The 21592-nt window shown below is 36.7% G+C and overlaps 1 protein-coding gene across 3 annotated transcripts in view; it reads left to right on the top strand.

Annotated features, from left to right (window-relative positions):
• Window positions 1–5700: 5700 nt before the first annotated feature.
• The window catches only part of LOC149530357 (uncharacterized), a 76923-nt gene continuing 61031 nt past the window's right edge, over window positions 5701–21592 (top strand). The window contains exons 1-2 of one of the 3 annotated variants that reach the window (XM_089810391.1): window positions 5757–5895; window positions 10945–11063. In XM_089810391.1, the coding sequence (XP_089666517.1) occupies window positions 10974–11063 (90 nt within the window). In that variant the 5' untranslated portion in view covers window positions 5757–5895; window positions 10945–10973. Of the gene's footprint in view, window positions 6681–10944; window positions 11064–21592 lie in introns of all 3 variants that reach the window. The other 2 variants (XM_089810392.1, XM_089810393.1) reach the window with 2 other exon arrangements.

Here is a 21592-nt window from a genome sequence, read left to right as displayed (position 1 = left end):
GGAAGCTATGTATTATATTGTTCATTAGTTATACTATTTGTCATTGATGTCAAAAGTTTGACATATTATTTCATGTTGTTACCATATCTTTAGCAAGTCTATGGCTTGGAGCACCAAGGAACCAAGGAGAAAATAAGAAAGGAACCTTATTAGGTAATAGTTGGAATGATCAATGAGAGGAATTTTATGTGATGAATTATCTTATCAGATTATAAGAGCATAAGGCTTATCCGTGAAGTTACCTTTTGTCAGTGAAGTAGGAAAAATAAAGTCAAGTTTTAGGTCGTGAAATAATTCATCATTCAAGAAGCCTCTACATGAATAGAAATATATTTTTGTGATCATCAGATCTAGGTTTAGGGTTTGTGAAGTACAAAATAAAAATAAAAAGAGAAGAGAGAGAGAGAGGAGAGAAGATAGTGGTTGGAAGTGGAACAAAGCTATCACAACATAGAAGGAAAAGAGTATGTTGCAAGAAAAGGAGAAAATGAATGGCATGTTGTGTTGAAGAAATTTATTGGATATGATATAGAAAGTTAAGATTCTACTTTATATAGATAGCTTGTGCGTAGTTTGTTGCACCTAATGCACACACGTCTTAATCTTTCCTTTGTTGTTGGCCTTGTCTCTAGATTCTCACATGATCCTCATGAGAGTCGTTGGAAAGTTGTCAAACATATTTTGAGGTACATTCAAGGTACTATATGTCATGACATTAGCTATACATTAGAGGATCCTCACATTGTTTGTTATATTGACTCAGATTGGGTTGGTGATATGGATGATCAAAAGTCTACTTGTGGTTGTTTGTCATGTCTTGGGTTTGGTCCTATACATGGTCTTGTTAGAAGCTACATGCTCACACATTATCATCGATAGAGGTAGAATAGATGACAATTGTGCTTGCTAGTTAGGAGGTTTTATGGCTTTGATAGTTGGCGACAGAGTTTGGATTCCCCCTTAATAGTCCCACCTTTCTTTGGTGTGACAATCAAAGTGTTATACATATTTCCTACAACCCAATCGAGCATCAACAAACCAAGCACATTGAGCTTCATTTGCACTTCATCAGGCATTTGATTCAGTATGGTTATCTTAGCTTGGAGTATATTCCCACTACTAAGCAGGTTGCATACATCTTCACTAAACCTTTTGCATCCTTGCGGTATCTTCAACTGCATTCCATGCTTGGGTTGAAGGAAGTTATCCTTGGGGGGCCTCATTGATGAGTCCTTCCTTCCTTCTTTTGTTTTTTAGCATTATTATCTCTTTTTGGAGTAGGGTTTTTACCGTGTGGTTTTCTCTATTTCTCCATTTTTTGAAGATTTAGTTGTGTTGGGTAGCTCATCAGGACATGTTGTTGGGATACATTTATGCTTTCAACATTGTAGTTTCCTTATTTTTTCATGTTTGTTTGTAGTTGCATTATTGCTCATCTTAAGGGAGGTGTTAGAGTAAATGATTAATTTAATTATATTTATTAAATTACCTTTACTCCCTACTTAAGATTTCACTTTATGCACATGCATCCCCATTTAATAATTAAATATTAATTATAAAATGTCATTTACCTCTTAGGGTTTCCCTTAAAGGTTTTGCAATCTCTTCCTTTAAGGATTGATCCATTGTATATTTCTCTCATTATTTTTGTTTGATAATATATTCTTGCATATTTCAGAGCCAAACCCTTGCCTTCTCTTGTCTTTTTCTTCTCTATGATAGGTTCTTGCATGTAGGTGTTTTACAAGATTTGTGGATTTGTTCTTATCAAATCGTTCAATATTTGCACATGATATATTAATTATATAGTATAAAAATTATTTTTGACCCAATCAAGTGAGTTTTCTTCAAAAATCAATTAAACGTGTGTTTAATTGATCTTTTAAGTTGTGCAAACTCAACTTACATATTTTTATGCAAATGCATTCGTAGAGTGCGACTTGCACTAGAAATGCACGTAATAGACTTCACAGAGTTCTCTTTGCATTAGAAATCCCCTTTACATGTAATTGCATCTTGAAAGTGTGATTCACACTAGAAAGGTATTTTACGAATTTAGTGAAAATAAAGAAAGTTTTTAAAACGTGTAATGGCTATCCAAGGGTGTGATTTGCATGGAAATGGCTTTTTACATGTTACATGTAATGCCTTCTAGAGACTGTGATTTATCATTCAAATACATGTAATTGCATCCCAAGTCCACAATTTTGTCTTACAAGGCCAAAAATTCCCAAAGCATAAACATATTGCATATTTTTAAAACATGTAATAGGGTTGGGAGAGTGATTTACTTCTCTAACTTCGTTTGCATGCATCTTTAATACATGTGTTTGCCCATAGAGAGTGTGATTTGCACTTCCAACCATAATGGACTTAGTGAAATTAAAGATAAGTTTTTAAAACATGTAATGGCCATCCAAGGGTATGATTTTCATGGAAATGACTTTTTAAATGTTAATTGTTACATGTTACATGTGATGTCTTCTAGAGAGAGCGATTTTGTATTCAAATACATGTAATTGCATCCCAAGTCCACAATTTTTCCTTACAAGGCCAAAAATACCCAAAGTATAAACATATTGCATATCTTTAAAACATGTAATAGGGCTAGGAGAGTGTGATTTACTTCTCTAACTCTGTTTACATGCATTTTTAATACATGTGTTTTTCCATGGAGAGTGTGATTTGCACCTCCAACCATCATATGAATCCATTTTAAACATGTAAATGCATCCATAGACCCCAATTTTGCATTCCAACACATGCAAATGCATTTGAGGAATATTTTTTTTCATTCCCAAGACAAAAATGACTAAAATACATGCATTTTTAGGACCTTTTTTTGCTAAAAAGTCTAGAAAATTAAATTTTCATCCATGTTTTTGCATTAGAGAGCCACATTTCTCCATTTGGATCCATGTATTAGCATTTAAGGAAGACATTTTTGCATTCAAAATTTAAAAAAAACCAATATATATGCATTTTGTAGCCACGTTTTTACCCAAAAACGTTCCAAAAACACGAGTTTTCCAAAAATGTCTTGCACTTGGAGGTTTTTAAGAATCACATTTTTGCATCTACATGTAAAAAAGCCTCATACATTGACCAAGGAAGATCACCTTTGCAAGCACTAAAATAGTCAAGATTTGTTTGAGAAATTCAAATATGGAGGAAAGTCATTCATTCAAACTTCTCAATCTTCTACATTTCGCTCTTTGAGCTCCAAGTAAGTAGAAGTTTTCAACTTTGCTATGTTTGCCATTTTGTTGCATATTTTGGCTCATCATTGTACATTTGTTCAAAGACATGCCATGTATTTTGCAAATTTTCTTTAAATAAGATGAAAACTATTATTTTTGAAGCATGGAATTTCCCTAAACTCCAATTTCAAAATTCCATACAGGAGAGCAACTTGATATTTGTCATGTTTAAGTAAAAAACCAAAGGTACGATTTTTGTTTTGCACATTTTTTTGTTTGTTGTTTTGATTTCCTTTTTTCAAAAAGGCCAAGGATTCTTTCCCAAGAATGCAAGAGCATTTTACATCATCTCACTTTCCATATTTTCATGCAAATGCATCACATCTTTTCATATTTCACCAACACATGTCAAAGCATATTGTGTCTATTTTCCAATACATGCAGTTACAACCATTTACATTTACATATAATTCCATCCTCCATTTTCATTTACATGTAATTCCATCCTCCAAACCTTATTACATGTTTACATCAAGTAATAATTACATGTAAATCACTTTACATGTAATTACATCTAGAGAACCTGATTTAGTAAAAGGTCACTTTTTAAACACCAAAGTATGTGTCCCAACTTGCATTCCTGGCTATACCCACAAAATCCCATCTTTTCCCACATGCAATTCATCCTTAAGAGTCCAATTTTGGCCCTTTTCGCCCAAATACATATGCTTTCTAGTTCATTTTCATCTATCATAAGTATCTAATCCATACTTCGAACACTCATCCCTCATCGATTCATCATTGTAACTCAAATCTCAAAGTTTTCACGGATCCAATCTCATGGGAAGATGTTTTCATCTTGATGTTATGACACACTTTTCAAGATATGTCAAAACTTCTCTAAAGAATAGACATCCTATTAAGAAGGTGTGCTTTGAATCAAGAAGCAATTATTTCATTTGATCTCCATTTTCCAATGGTCGTCCCAGAACCTTAGTTTGTATGGGAATGTGTCAAGCACTTTGTTTAAAAAACATAAAAAAGTTAAAGGTGTTGATGGAAAGTTGTTCCGGGTTTACATGCAAACACCATCGAGGTCTTTAAAGTGTCAGAGACTCCATAATGTGTTAATCTACAAAGGAGAATTCATGACAACTCGAATGAGAAAAAGCTTGATCACATCAAGTTTTCAAATAACAACTAGAAACTTATCAAAGGAATTCAGTGGTGCAGAATACTAGAATCTCTGATCCCACAATCATCACAAAGTACAAGGCTTTTGCTAATAGTCTATAGGATTGATTTATTCAAAGTCAACAATTTCAACATTTCTTCAAGTATTTTCTAGGTTTGTATATGCAGAAGATGGATTGCATGTAATCCAATCACATGCAACTTCAACCCATGTAATTCGATTGCATGTCCTCATGACATGTAATCCAATAATTCTTCTTTCCTAGTTAGACTGGGTTATAGTGGTTGAGTTGCTCTCACTTTTTTCTCCTTTCTCTCACTTCTTTTCTTATATAAGAAGTGCCCCCTCATTGTAAAAATCATCTTTTGTTATATCCAGGAAAGCTTTGCTAAACTTGTGCAAGAATAACTTTGATTGTGTAGCACCAATTTGGGAGAAAAGTGAATAAAAGAAGCAATTGGATTTGAAGAATTGAATGGAAGAAATTGTGATAGAGCAAATTAGATGCCTTGACTATAATTTGTGTCTGTTATGTTCGATTCATATTATTATTGGGTGTTCAATAATATAGCATAGTGAGTTAAGAAGCAATCAGAGCCGAAGCTTTGACTAGGAGCGATTGTGGTGTTACATTGACCAGAAGCTTTCACTGTAACTTGTATTACCATCTCAAATTCATGAAAAATAGTTAGAATTCCCTACTTTTGGAAGTCTTTGTGCCCCAATGGTAGAGGTTATTTGTATAGAATAACTTAAAACATGGCCTAGAGCCAAACTGATATGCTTCCAATCAACTTTTGAGTTGGTGTGAATTTATTCGTATCACCGTTTTTAGCTAGTAGATAGAAGTGTAGTTGGAGATTTCATCTTGCCCATTACTCGCTTCGCGGATAAGTGGATTCTTTCCTAAAAGTTAAGAAGAATAAATATTTGTAATACCTTTTGAAATCTCTCACCTTCTTGCTTACCTTGAGTTGATCCAAGGAGTGGTGAAAAGGGAGAGCCTTCCCTTTAATGTAGAGACACTTAGTCTCATATGCTATGGTTGGTCTACCTATATTATGACTGGATTTTCACAAAATTGTCAGTTGCATAATATCCACTCAACAATTCCTATTTATTTTATTGTTTCTCTATAATATTATAGAATGAATGACAATGATATATACATCTCTATAACCCTAACCACCATTAGACTTCTTTTTGATACAAATGCTAGAAATAATTTTTTGTTTCATAATAACTCATTAGAAATTGATCATCACAAATCCCTACCCATTATAATATTCACCCATCAAAAACTTCAATGCTAATGCCTCCCGGAGACATTTCCCTCCACTCCCCATCACTTTGATTCTCCACAATATTTTTGTTCTATCAAACAGACTGGAATAATAGAACGTATTGAAATGAGGTGACGTCGGTGTGTGCACTTTTACCCTGCTCTCTGGTGCGCGCGAGGAGTACTAACATACAATGGATTCAAGTGCTTCCTTCAAGGTTCGATTCGTTTCCCTGCATAAAACTGTTCTTGGTTCTTATCATCAATAACTGGTATTTCAACATCTAATACATTTCCTCGAGGATAAAATACAACAGCAAATATTTTGGTGGTATCTTATTGATTAGTTTGTTCAGATTTGAACCCCAACGCCATGTTATGCCACAGTACAGTTACATTGTCGTCATCCTTTCTTCACTAAGTTATTAGTAACCGTTCAATTGTGAAATGCCGTGTATGTCACGCCATTGGATTATCTTTCATCATTGATTGCTATACCTCTTCAGTGTATTAATTCCCTGATTCTGACGATTTTCTTTAATAAGAGTTGGGTTCCAGTATGTTAGCAATTTGGATTGGTGCAGCTAAGTTCCTTTTATTGAATGGATACGGTACAAGGGGTTTGTACACAGCTTCTGAAGATACCGTTACAATGCGTGTAACATGTTATACAACGCCGACCTCATATAACTTTCACCTAACTTGAAGTTAATTGGGTCACATTTTGATCGTGGCTTAGTTGAGCTGATTCAAGAACTATTGTTTCACGCAGTTTTATGGTATCGATTCCTTCTATGGTAAGCACTGAAACGCACATATTTTCGGAAATGCTAAATGCTCAAAGACAACCCGAGTGTTTCACTTGAAAATTTGATTTTCAAACTCTAAGTGGAGGCGATCAGTGCTCTCGACCAGTTCTTATCCGTACATAATTAAAATGTTGAAGATCCTATAGGCTCAACTTTGTGGGTATGGTATATATCCCTCAAGGCCAGTTGTGTAGGTATATAACCACCATGAAAATACATTATAACTGCATTTCCCTTTCCATACCCGCAATTTCCACTGACTACTTTTAGATGTAATGTAATATCTTTATTTTAATACTCTCGTATGAAAATTCGAATGTCATCCCTGAACGGATACCTGAATCCCATGTCTCAAAGTAACTATGGATAGGGTCAGTCTATAATATAAATACAAAGTATGTAAATTTGTAATTTATGAATTAAATAGGTCAAAATAAATGGACGAGTACAGCATGGCTGCAGAGACCTCCTTATGGGGTATGGCTCTTCATCCTGTCATATCGTATCTACAAACTTGCTTTATTACTGTAAACCCTCGTGCGGAAGCACTTGGGAGAAAACTTTGAATCTGAATTGGAAAACATAAATCCAGATTCTGAGTGCACATTTGTTTCCCCGTTTTCCAGACACGAATATCATAGTTTCTATGAAATATCTAATTGCTATAAATGAAAAAAAGTAAAATTCCAGTGTACTGTATTTTTGAAATATCAGTTCCTTTCACTTAAGCTAAAAAGTTTCCAATTGTGATAGGGTCTCTTCTCTTAGACTGGATTCTCTATAGACAATTTAGACAGGTTGGGTCCATTTCGCACCTCATTGTCGGACCATTGGTGCTTGATGCCATATAACAGTCATAACTCCTCTTGCTTTTTTTCAACAGTTCTGATAGCATCAGCCCTGTTCTGAAACAGAGTTCCCAGAAAATGACAAGGAGATATGAAGCCATAGAAGGAAAGTAGTTTCTTTCTTGTAACTTCCACGGCATCCCTTCATTGTTGCAGTAGTACACTAAAATAGCATGACTTGTCTTTGATAGATTGATGTATAAACAAATACACAGTCATTAACCTTGTGAATTTTTTTACAAACTTTGTATAATATAACTTTGCAAGACTAGTGGTCTTTCTTTTCAAAGGATGCAATCTCTAACACACTTTATCTGCATGACATCAATATCACAAGGCACACAATTTTTCTAGCATCCTTCCTGGAAAAGTAGTAACATTATCCTTAGAGTTGGAATTATTTTGATCATTTTCTGTTTCTGTTGATTTGGAGAGGAAGACAATTTTTTTTTAATTCCATCTCATGGTAGTGTGATTGAGAGCAAGCTTCTTCAATGTCCTTGGGTTTAGCCATCAAAATTGCCCCCAGCATGTGACTATGCAGCCAGCCTAAGTATAAGTACACCATGAATATATTACTATGTTACCTCGAATTTCCGGGACGGTTATGACAGGGGATAGCAGGACAGGTTTCTAGGACGACAAATCTTTTTGCCAAATTTGGGGATAGGGGCAGACGGCAAACGGGGACGGCTATATAAATATAGGAAAAATTTAAAATATACACTGAAATTTGCAAATATATGTGTAATTCATATGAAACTAAGCACAAAACATGTCATTTAAACATTATACTTTATAGAACCTTTACATACATCATTTGAATGCCATCTAGGAAATAATAACTGATTCAGTACTCAATATAAATTAAAATTTAACTCTAGTCTATTATGCATTCATAAAACAATTTCAATTGTCAATATGCATATCAATATGTGAACAAAAATAAAAGTTTAACAGTGAACAATATCATAGAAATCTGAAAATCTAAATATATCCAAAGGCTAGAGAGCTGCCATAAAGTTTCATCATCATGTTCAAATTCAACATAAAAAACAAAATATAGAAAAATGAGGCAGATTGTGCTCGTATTCCTCTTCTGCCACCATGACATCAAAATCAGAGTCCTCATCCTTACTATCATGCTCTACAGGAAGCGTAGTCTCATCCAATGGAACCCCAACCAATGTTGGTGCTGTCTCATCCTCATCTATCTGGGCCGCATCCTCAGGATCAACATCCCATTGCAATGCTAGAGTTTGCCTATTCTTTGGAGTGTGATGATCCACAAGTCGAAGAGTACAATGCACTACCAGTAGCTTCTCCACTCGTTTAGAGGTAAGTCTATTCCTCTTGACAGAGTGGATAAATGAATATGTCGTCCAATTCCTCTCTGCAACTGAGGATCTGGCAACTCGTGCAAGGAGGCAGGTGACAAGTATTTTCATCTCTGGTGTATCTCTCCCATGCCAGGTTCACTATCCAATAGGATCTTTCTGTGTCAAAACCACTCTATCCAACCTTGCTTGTGGCATACTCAAGTTTGGGCCACAAAGTTTGGTGAAGTTGAGGAACTGTGCACGAAGAGTAGAGGCCTCTCGAGTTGGATATAACTTATCAATGACTTTTGTGAAGCCATCGAATATCTCAAGATGATCACATGGGGGGCCCCTTCCATCCAACTTTGCGTACCATTTGAGATTTAGAGCAAAGGCTGCCATATGAAGCGGGGTATTCATTATGTTCCACCTGCATGTCACAATAGGCCTAACATGCTCCTCATAAAACCCCAATATAGGATCCTTTGCTGCAACAATGTTCTTTATCTTCCCTAACATGTTGTCAAAAGTCTCATATATCTCTCCAAGGCTAGGAGAGTCAGCATCTGCATATCTAATGACATCTATAATGGGTGCTATGATAGAGTAAAGATATTTGCAAAATGCAAACACAAAATAAAATCATAATTACAAATTTTAAGTTAGTATGAAAATCAGCAAACAAAAGACTAACATTTAATTTAATAATTAACAACTTACTTTATTGTGGACCACAACTTGTCATCAAGGATCCTTTGCTTCACCAATTTTCCTTTAGAGGAGCCAGAATTGGACCATCGTGCCCACTTTGGATTCATCACCATCAATTGGAGGGCCTCATTCACCTCAACCATCCTCTCCATCAAGATGCAATATGTGCAATACCTATAGAGGAAATTATAAATTAAAATAAATATTAAATACATCACATGTAAGTTTGTAGCAATTGTCAATAATTTTTTAATTTTTAAATAAATAAAGTAACTAAACTATAATTAAAATTGACATACCTTGTCTCGGCTGGTTTGAGGAACTCCTTAGAGAAGGACTTGAATAAAGCAAGTAAAGTGTGGTGGTTGCAAATATACATTTGCACTTCTCTAGCTTCAACACCACCTGTTTCACCCAATCAATGTTCCCTATGTCCTTTAATGCATTGTTCAATGCACGAACACAACTAGGTGTCTAAAGTATGTGCCTATAAGCACCCTCTACCATCAAATCGATTGATTTGCACACACGTGCATAATTTGTGATGACCTGTACTACATTAGCCAACCTAACCTCCTCTATGGCATCCCTGAAAATGGTGAACTAGAACTCTGCATCCTTACGCTTTCTTGAGCAATCTATGGCTTTCAAAAAGTCAGAGCCAGGAAGGGATGTGACAATGATATTGATGAGTGGCCAATATCTAAAATCGGTCCACCCATCCATCACAATAGAGTAACCTGTCCTAGCCCAAGTACGTTTCATATTTGTTGAGACATGGTAGCTTTGGTTAGATGCAAGTGTGATTGTTTGTATTATCTGTATATGTGCATGTGTGTATGCATATCAGCTCATTATATATGAATTGATATACATACACACATACATAGTTCTCTTGTACAGAGAAATAAAGTTATGTTACACTCCTTGGAATCCAAACAACCATTCTTGCATCAAATCAAAACCATATATGTCAGAGTAAGTATATTGAAATCTGATGTAGATTAGTCTTCCCTTGGTACAGATCATGGAATAAAATGATATTCATAGAGTCGATCTAATTATGATTGAACATGATATTATTCAAACTTGATTGAGTCGGCTTAAAGATCGAGCAAATGATCTATAACAGATCAGTGACTTGGTATGTGTTTTTATTGACCAAGTCCTAACCATCTAATTAGGATAACCATTAGTATTCGTTCATTTAATAAAAGTCATGTCATGAGCAGAAATGAGACATGTCCACTCATGACATATCTTTTGAAAGACAAGTCTATTGGAAACATATTTATGTCTAGTCGATTAGAGCAAGAGGAATATAGAAATCAATCAATATTCTCTCCTTGGTAGTTCAACACTTACAGATCTGCAATCAAATTACATTCTCAAATACAGATCGACAATTTCAGAATAGAACGCAAATCAAATATTCAGATTTAAACTTATAGTCTTCATTGTCATTGAAATTCAAATCCATTGTAGAATCTGTCTAATCATTATTTGCAATTTTAAATGAGAAATTATTATTCTGCACTCTATAAATTGCTAACACTATATGCTGGTTCCCAAAACCGCAGATTGGAATCCTAGAAGTCTTGCCAGCTCGATGCTGGGATATCCAACCGGTCATGGCCAACTTGACGGAATTGAATGGTGTAATCCGAGTTCCTTGCGCTTCTGGTTCTGCAAGGCTAAGGTGGGTATACTTGATCTTGAACAAATCACTTAAGTCCAAGATAATTATAACAGATTGATTTGAATACGAATGCAATGAAAGTTTTCCAAATGGCAAGGATTACATAAAACTTTAAACTTGCAAATTATGAATTAAGAACAAAAGCAAATGATTATATAAATGTGAGTGTGTTTTAAATAAAGAATAATTATTATGGATTATTGCAACAAATGAATGTATTAATTCTCAAAGGAAAAAATATGAAATAATTCCCAGCATGTGGATTATGAATTTTGAATAATATAAAGACTAGTGCTTGAATAAAAGGGCAAATAGAGTCAATATTATAAGTTTATAACGTACAACTTTATAAAATTCTACGCACATCAACTATAAACAATTCAGTAATGAAGACATGATTGATGAAATATATGGACACAATTTTAAAATAGTCTAGAATGCATTTTAACTCCTATGGTTGGGAGACAAATCAGACATAGATATAGGAACAATTAAATATTTCACAATATTTATGACGATCAATTTTAAAATGTGATAATTGACCTTGTCTACTTATCTATCATATAAATCATTAATAGAGTTAAAAAATAATTATAAAGGACGAGACTATAATATGTCAACTCAAAATTTAAAATAATTATGCTTACAAATTATGCCGGAAATAAAATTGCACTAGAGTCACTCCTTACAGATGATCCATCCAATGCAGTTTGACTCTAGAATTTGCATATAAAAATATTTATTCAATAATCCAGAGTTCACGGGCTTAGTTCAATTATTCGATCTTCACCAATAGAAGAACATAATATATCAAATGTGCATGTATAACTTGAGTATGTAAAAAATTGTATATAAATGAATTGTATGAATTGTATCTCTATTTGTTTTTTGCATCTATATTTATAGACAAGTAAAAGGTGTCGGTTGCCCTTTTCAGCATTGCACCTTTTTGCAACCAATAACCAAACATAACAATTCGTATATTATACTTGTCAATTGCGGCAATATTGGTTTCGAACATTTCTCTCCACACATAACATACTTTAACTCCTGCACTCCACATTGACATGCGTCTCCTCATCCTTGCGTTTACAAAACCTCATCATGATTTCGGGAAAAGCCTTCAGTTTTAACAGTAATAGAAAACATCCTGGTTGCAGGCTTAACATTCATCGATAGGGATGGAAGATTATATTTTCTTTTCTTTAGAGAAACGTATGTTCCTTCAATCGAACTTGATACTAAGTGCTTGCAAAAGATTGAAATAATGAACACTTGGTGAAGGTTTTGCAAATGGGGTTGCAAGCTTTGGGTTTAACCATGGAGGAAACTCTGTAGTTAAGCGCGCTTAGGCTGGAGTAGTACTGGGATGGGTGACCTCCCGGGAAGTCCTTGTGCTTCACCCCTATGAGCATCATCTAGATCCAATGAGTGCTAAGTGTTCCATTTATTCTCATGAGAGGTGGATTCATGTTGAATCACTACTCATGAAACTTGGGTCAATGAGTTTGACTCAAAAATCACACGGTTAAATCCTGATAGCAATATCACAATAATGAACACTTATTCTATGTTACTTTTCATCAGAAATCCTGTACTTTTATTGCATATCTTTGTGTATATAACCGGTCTTCCGTCTTCCTCTTTAGGGCCTGCAACAAAATTAAAAAACGTATCAGACATTAATAATCACATAAGATTGAAATTGATGGTGGATGGTCAATGATCCAGGGGTCCTTTTAGTTTCCTCCAGGTGAAAATCTGACTTGTGAATCTCATGATAATCTTTCTCCCCATACTCCACTGGACGATTGCTGAAGACATGGCTCTATTATTCTCTTAAGTTCTCTGTCTTTTGCATATATTAAACTTCACGATGTTGCTGAGGGTATTTATCTTTTTTTTTTTAATGATATCGCTGCTGCTGTATGATGTTGCCCAGTCAAACACGTCCATATAATCCTTCATCGTGTTCAAAGAATATTCAAATTTCCATGCTTATTGAAAAACAAACCTATTCCATTTTTGTGTTGAAGTATATTGCTGACATCACTTTCTTTTATCAAGAATATATGCTACCGCAAAGTTCATAGTTGAAGACTCATACATATTCCAGTATATCCTTCCCAGATTGTCGGGTGCTGCTAATAAAGTTCGTAGTTGCAGATTTAATATTCACTGCCATTAAATCTACAGGTATTTTCAGCAGTCTTTGTTTCGTTATCTATCATTAGTGCTGCTAGTGCCTTCTACCATCTTATATCGGCTGCTTCTGGAAACAAATGGCATCATAACTGGATTGAAGCTTGCCAAATATGACACTATGTTTTTATATTTTATAGCTCAAGTTGTCTGGTAACATTTGCCCATAACAAGTCGCTGTGAACAGATACGAACAGAGATGAAACTATGCAAACAACTATTGCAAATTATGAAGGTCTCTGTATTTGAAGACTTCAATAATTATATTGTTACTTTTATTATTTCCACCACTTCATTTGTACTATTCTTCCATAATCTATGTAGATTGTTGAACAGAAAAATACTTGTGTCAAACATTAAACTTGTCCCTTTTCCGTAAACAGATTGTCTATACAGTGATGCCTTCATAATTATATGCTGAAATAATTCTATAATCAAAATGACTATTGCTTTCTCTCGTATGACTGCTATGTGAAGTATGGTGATGGTTTGTCCAACAACCCCTTTATACAGATTAGGGTGAAAGTTTTCTGGTTGGTTGCTTTTTGCTTTCCTTATTTGTTCAATTCCTTCTTACTTATAAAATAGCTGGTTACTTGTTTATTCTTTTCTTCGTATACTTTTAACTTAGACCCATTCACTAGGTCTTTGATAGGTTTATTATCTAGAGTAGATAACTTTATTGCCCCATTCTCTTTTATTTCTGATATTCTCATGGTTCTAACTAGCGGACTTTAAATTTTCCTAGCTTTATTTTATTTTTTCCATTATACCTGAGTACCAGTTGTCCTTGTTTAAATTTCATTTTCTTCAAATGCTTGTCATGCCAAAATTTTCTCCTTTGTTGGGCCACCTACATACTCCATTGAGCAAGCATCCTCCTTTCGTCCAATTTGAGTAAGGTATATAGTCTTTCTTTGAGACTCTCTTCATCGCCCAATCTGTTTTGTACTGCTACCCATAGACTTGGTACTATATGTTCCATTGGCATCATTGCTTCTTGTCCGTACATAAGATGGAAGGGAGTGTGTCTAGTAGTGTCTTGTAGGTATTTCTGTAGGCCCATACCATTGCCGAATTGCTTTCTTCCCAGTCTTGCCCTTCCACTCCACATGTTTTATATAGGATTGCCGCTATTACTTTGTTTGTGGCCTCTACTTGGCCATTTGCCCTTGGATAGTAGGGATTGGAGAAAGAATGAAAGATCTTATACTCACTTGTCATCATCTTGATGGTTTGATTCACAAAATGTAGTCCTCTGTCACTTGTCAATTAGAGTGGAATCCCAAATCTCATGACTATTTGCTCATACAAAAATCTGGCCGTATTGAGAGCAGTGTTGTTTGGAAGGGCCCGCACTTCTACCCATTTTGTCACATACTTTGTTGCCACCACTATGTACTTACACTGATGGCTTTTACTTACCAGTAGGGGACCCATAGAGTCTAGTCCCCACCGTTCAAATAATTCTTGTGGTTGGTATGGAAATAGTGGCATGATGTCTCTTTTGAGCGATTTGCCTGCTCTCTGGCAAGTGTCACAGCTCAACACCCATTTCCTTGCATTTGCATACAATGTCGGTCACCAGAGTCTTGCCAAGAGCACCTTCCTTATAGTGGTATCTAGTCCCATGTGACCTCCCACCAGTCCTTCATGGGATTCTTTTAGAACTCCTGGGATTTCTTCCTCCATTACGCATCTCCTAAGTATTCCATCCGGTCCCAGCTTGTATATTAACCCTTCAATTAGCTGAAATGTACTGCTTTTTAAGGAAATTTTTCTCCTTTTTGCTGCCAACATTTCTCTTGGGAAGGTCGTTGTTGATAAGTGTTGTCCAATTTTCTCATACCATTGAGGTAAAACAACAATTTGGAATAGGTGTACATTTGGAAAGTCCTTGTTTACCCCACTGCCAGAGGCTTCTCCTGACTTGATTCTTGATAGTTGATCAACAATCACACGGGTTTTTCCTGGCCGAACTATAATTTTGAATGTAAACTGTTGCAGCAAAATTAGCCACCTACTTACTCTCCCTTGAATCACTAATGCTTCCCTCTCTGTGGTACTGTACTTACGCTAATCTTTTGATAAGAGCTTGCTTGCAAAATATATAGGGTGATCGAGCCCTTCCCCCATTTGTGCCAAAGTGGCACCGATTGCATAATTGGATGCGTCTACATGGACCCAAAATTCTTTGTCCCAATCAGGATATATGAGAATAGGAGCTCCCACTATTCTTTTCTTCAGTTCTTGGAAAGCATCCTCTTGTTCTTCCTACCACTCAAACAGCTCTCCCATCCTGGTTAATTTCTCCAGTGGCAGTGATACTTCGACAAATCCTTTTATAAACCTTCTATAGTACCCTACATGGCCTAGGAAGGATTTGACACTTGTTACATTTGACGAAGCTTTTATTTCCAAAATCACCTTTATTTTTATTAGGATCTGTCTTCAATCCCTCTTTGCGAACGATGTGTCCAAGAAGTCTGCCGTGTGGAACCATAAACCTGCATTTTTTCAGATTGAGGGCTAGTCTTGCTCTTTGACATTTCTCCATGTATTGTCCAACAATTTTGAGGTATTGCTCTTTCCCACTGCAAACCGACTAGTTTTCCAAAAAGGCTTTGAAATTTCCCACTGACATACCATCAAAGATATGTTGTGTGATCCTCTGGAACGTAGCTAGTGCATTGCATAGTCTGAAGGCAATCCTATTATAAGCATATACTCCGTCTTCAACCACGAATGTAGTTTTCAGCTTATCTTCCTCCGCAATGCTAATTTGATTGTACCCTGAGAACTTGTTCATGAAGGAATACATCTCATGGCCGGTTACCTCCTCCAAAATGCTATCAGTAAATTGAATAGGGAATGGGTCTTTTATTGTCACCGCATTCAAACATTTGAAGTCTACACATATCCGAATTTAGGTGCCATCCTTCTTGAGTGATATGACTATAGGGGATACCCATTCACTTGTTTGTACTTTGAATATTATCCCTGCTTCTAACATCTTTGTGATTTCTTCTCTGACCCTTTCTGCATAGTTTTTGTTCATTTTGTAAGGTTGTTTTTGCACTGGTCTTGCTTTGGGTACCAATGGTATTCGATGGACACACACCTCCAGGGGTACTCCCTTTAAGTCCTTGTACGTCCAGGCAAAGACGTCCTTATACTCCAGGAAGATTCGAAGGGTTGTCGCCTTCAACACTGGGTCCCAGTCATCCCCTATCTAGATTTCTTTGGGTTGATCCACTTTCCCCAGGTTTAAAGTCTATAGTTTGGCCTCCTTGTATTCTACCTCCTTTTCAAAAATGTGTGCAGGCATCTTGTTGAGGGTTGCCACACCTTATACTCTGTGTACCCATCCAAGTGTCGTTCTTCTAACTCAGAATCTTGTACTTCCAACATATTACATTTTGCATGGAAAACTTCAGTCTCCCATCTGCCATTGAAACAGTCCATTAAGGCAACTTGTGTCGTCTTTTGAGCATTCCCCAAATGTAAGCACTCCTTCCTCATTTGGTTCCATCCCCTCATAATCTTCTCCTTCGGAATTTGATGCCAAGTCCTGATTTACTGACTGGTTCTTGAGATCTATGATGTACTTTCTCCCTTTAGACTCAATGGATAGAGTGTTCCATTTCTAGTTATGGGTAGCTTTTGTTGCGACCAACCATCCTCTTCCTAACAAGCATCATACCCTTTCTTCTCTAAAGTGATAACCACAAAATCTAGAAATAATTGTTGCGTACCAACTATGACTTTTTGTCCCATCAAGGTTCCTATACTCTTGATTCCATGTTTGTCGGCTTCTACTAGTTGAAATGTCGGTGACCAAAGTGTAGGTTTTCCTATTTCCTTTCATGTTTCTTCTGATAAAACATTTATGCTGGAACCTCCATCAACAATAGTATTTGAAATCTTGCACCCTAATATCTCCATCTCTACTACTACTAGTGTTCTCCCCATTCCTATAGTGAATAGGGTATTGTCTTCTGTTCGTACTTCTCTTTCTCTTTTTTAGAGATTGTCCCTTTCAAGTTTGCCCTCTGTGTTAGTGCTACTTGCAATTGGGGTAGTGTTTCTAATAAATCAACGATTTTTACTGGGATAGTGGTTTCCAGTACTTGCCTCACAATATTTGGTACACCCCTACTTGAAGTAGGTTTTTCTAGCCTTGTCTTTCTTTCCTCTCCCATGCTATCTTGAATGTCCTTTGCCTCTTGAAATATTTCCGTCTTCGTAGTAGCATTTGGATAGGCTAATTTTCTGGCTTTCATCCTGGTGACCGCAAGAATTTTGCCTTCTGGATCTTCAATGTCTAACATATTTACCCCCTTTTGTTTTGGGCAATTTGCATCCTCATGATTGCCTGGCCCACACCATTTACAAAGCATCCCTCCATTTTGTCCTCCTTTGCTTTGGCAATCTCGTGCAAAATGTCCCCATTCATTGCACCTCCTACATTGGATCATAGGCCTCCCCTTGGAATCATATTGGATTGGACGCCGGGTTGTGTTGTTATTGCTGCTATTGTTGCTATTATTATTACTTCCTCTTTTGTTATTTCTATATCCTCTTGGTGAGGCTTCCGTATTTGTATTCTTCGGATGGGTGGAGGGTGGTGTAGAGTGCTCCCCTTGGGTAAGGAATACTCGAGCGCTCCGTGTTTTTAATTTGCAGGGACAGTCTTTAATTGCGTGTCCCAGTACCTAACAAATCTCACAAAATGCTTTCTTTGGGCATGCTCCTTTTGTATGGCCTTCTTTTATACCGTCGATGCACCAAAGTTCCCTCCTTTCTTTTCTTCCTTACTCCCTGCCACTTCCTTCATCAATCGCCTCAAGTCTTTTCTCAGGGCTAGGATGGTTTTGGATTCTTCTTCGCTTTCTTCGGAACTTTTAGTGGCGCTTTCATGCCTTCTTCCCTTGGAAGTTTTGTTCTCGCTTTCTATGTCCATTGCGCAAGTACATGCATCCCCAAAGGTTGATGGTGCGACTATCTTCATCTTTTTTCTAAGGGATGGTGTTAATCCTTCAATGAACCATCTTTTCTTTAGTCCATTTGTGGGCTTGTTGTCTAGTTTCCCTAACAGCTCTTTCAGTCTTTTATTATAGGCTTTGATGGATTCACTCTTCCCTTGCCTTGTGTTATAAATCTCTGTTACTATTTCATCATCGTCCCTCATGAGTCTGAATTCTTCCTCAAATGCTGTGCGGATATTATTCCATGTGTTTTTCTTTGTTGCCTCCAAATCGGTATACCAATCAATGGCGATACCCCTTAGTGTGGCTGGGAAAGCTTTTAGCCATTCCATTGCGTCATTTTCTCTCTTCGCTTACCATATTATTATGCATGTTTTACAGTGGCGGGCAAGGTCCTCCGAGCCATCCCTTGTGAACCTTGGAAATTTTTGTTTTATGTGGGTCTTTTTCCCTTCTGGTGGAACACTTCCTCTCGATGGAACACTTCCTCTTGATGGAACATTTCCTCCTGACTAGAAGTTCACTCTTGATGAGGAGCTTGATTCTTGATTATTGAAAGTATCATCTTCTTCCGGACTTTGCTCCTGTCGGAGATCTCTTCGTGTAGGTGTCTTTGGATTTCTGTATCCTAACTTCCTTCCCGGTGTCTCCAAGATGACCAAATTCACTATACCTTCGATTGTATGCTCGATCAACCCTTCTTGGATTCTGGTGGAATCCCCTTGTCCTCCCCTCAAGTTACGACGTGTCTCCTCCTGTTGTTGGAGATGTAGTGTCCTTAAGGTGACTTCTTCCTCAGTTTCTTCTCCTCGTACACGTCTCGGATATATGTTTGGAATCAGGGGCATGAATCAATTTTAGTGTCTGTTTCCCTTTGTGGAATTTTCACGTTCCTCCATGTCGCGTTCCCTGGTCCTCCTTTTAGCAAACTGCTAGAGTACTTCTTGTCTCCTCCGTTCCCTTTGTGTCTCAGCTCTTTCCTCTTCCACCAGCAACAAATTGCGCGCTACCACTGGTGGCACTGAAATTTCGTTGCATACCGTACCTTCAGGGACTGTTCTCTCATGGGCTTCCCTTTGTACGTACTGATCGACTGCAACTTCCTAGGCCGTCACCAGATCATGTGTCAACCGATCTTCCTTGGTTTTTTCCTCTTCTTCTCCGTCACTATTTGTTACTTGTATGAGTGGTAAAAAGGGACTTCCTATTACTCCATCCTGTCGACCTCCAGGTTCAGACTTAGGCGACGACGCCAAAAATGTAGAATGGAAATACAACTCAAGCTCACAGAGATATGCAAATGATAAAGAATAATGCAGTTGAGATACACAAAGTAAAACATATAATGTACCTTTAATACCACAATACCAGTAGGCGAGGAAATGGTTTCTTTATTAATACCAAAAAACATCATGAGTACATTGACAACATTCTAAGTACTTATGGAAGAGTCAGTTGGTTGGGAGTGTTGAATTTTTTAGCTTATATGAAATTTAGTATATTAATAATTACTCAATATTAAATACGAGTGCAATATTCGTATGGAGAATTTTTATTTTGCAGGATATTTTACACGGGACCCGCACGTCTATATCTTGGCAGTTATTGAAATGTATCATCAATCTTATTCACCTGCGGTTACAGCTTGCGGATTCATATTCGGCGTCTCCTATTCATCGTCATGACTAACTGGCGAGTCTTTTCCTTAGCGAGAATTGAACTGATGACTTCTGGTCTTCTTTTTGTCACGCCAAGTTGTATATACATATGCACTTTGTTCTTCTTGGGAGGTGTATCGTTTTCTTGATTCAATTTCACAAAAGACCTCTGATCTCATGTGAACCGAGTCCTATTTATGTACGATATTTTTCTTCTGGCATGTTAGTCGATTTCTCTTATTTTGCAATCATAGTGTATTCTTTAAGACGATAAGCTATTCATATAATTTTGAATATAGCTCTGATGCGTTAGACAGGAGTTATTTTGTATTTAGACAACAAGTTTGAACTGTGTAACAATCACTCTTATTCAATAAAGATCTACTTTGAAGGCTGGGTTGTTTCCCTCTGTTAAGAGGGTTTTTCCCAGGGTATATGCTTATGGTTTTCTTATATGTTTTCTAGTCTATTTTCAACAGGGAGGACCAACTGGCATTCATTCACCTCCTAACTACCTAGCCAAACTAAGCTTTAACAAGTACTAAGCACAATAGTTACTTTATTCCGACTACACTCTCCTTGGTATTCTCAAATACAGATCAGCAATTTTAGAATAAAAGGCAAATCAAATATTTAGATTTAAACTAAATAGTCTTCATTGTCGTTGAAATTCAAATCCACTCTAGAATCAGTCTAATTATTATTTGCAAAATGAAGCATTCTCTATTCTGAAAATTGGTAATACTATACCAGTCTGATAAGAAGTTTAGTTTACATTAACAATATCCTTAAACAACAAAGCAATCTTAGAGTACTCATTATTATCTAGGATGGTGGTTCGTAGCTTATGATCACCAGGGGATACAAATGAGGGATTCATAGTCAATATATCTTTCACCCATTTGTTTAAAATATGTAGAGCAGGCTACATGAAATGGGATACCATTAGCAATGAAGAATGTACCAATGGATGCCTCACAAGCTTCCTTTGTTTGTCCATTAAACAAACTTTCCACCGAGCCCTTCTCACCACTAACCATCTTCCTCTTCGTTCTAGTCTTAGTAGGGTTGTCACTAGTACCAATGGTGGATGACATATGCCTAGATGATTGTAATTGAACAGATGGTGATGTCATTGTGAAATTGCCACCCCTGCCCCCCTTACCCCCATTTCAACGTCTTCATAATGACAAACATGGGGATCCCACACCCTAGTCCCTCTTGCATTCCTTTTACTTTGCTGCCTAGGTGTGACAAATTGGAGAAGAGGTCTTTTTCTATTGAAAGGACCCTTTGCGTGTTTGCTCATCATGGTGGAAGGGCATTTAAATAAATCAGTTTGAGGCTGAACTTGTTTCCCGCTACTAGCACTATTACCCCCCACAGGCACATATTCATTATCACCACTAGTACCACTACTACTGCTGTTTAGTGTGTTTTGAGATTTAAATATGCAATGAAAATTTAACTGAAACAATGAAAAAAATAAAAAAATCAGACTCTTTCATGCTGCAAATCTATTTAAAAAATGGAAGCATAGAGACTTTCATACTTGTGCACAATGGAGGAAGCTCAAACCCCTACATACGCCAAACAAATGAATATGGCCAACAATGCCATATGAGGTTGTTTTTGCCCTTTAGGGAAAGTGGGGAGACGGGCCCCACTAAATGCCAAATTG

The sequence above is a fragment of the Cupressus sempervirens genome, chromosome 11 (assembly GCF_028749045.1).
Source record: "Cupressus sempervirens isolate cs-2001-9-10 chromosome 11, ASM2874904v1, whole genome shotgun sequence".
Lineage (NCBI taxonomy): Eukaryota > Viridiplantae > Streptophyta > Pinopsida > Cupressales > Cupressaceae > Cupressus > Cupressus sempervirens.
The sequence above is the reverse complement of the archived record's forward strand: the minus strand, read 5'-3'. Positions and strand labels throughout refer to the sequence as shown.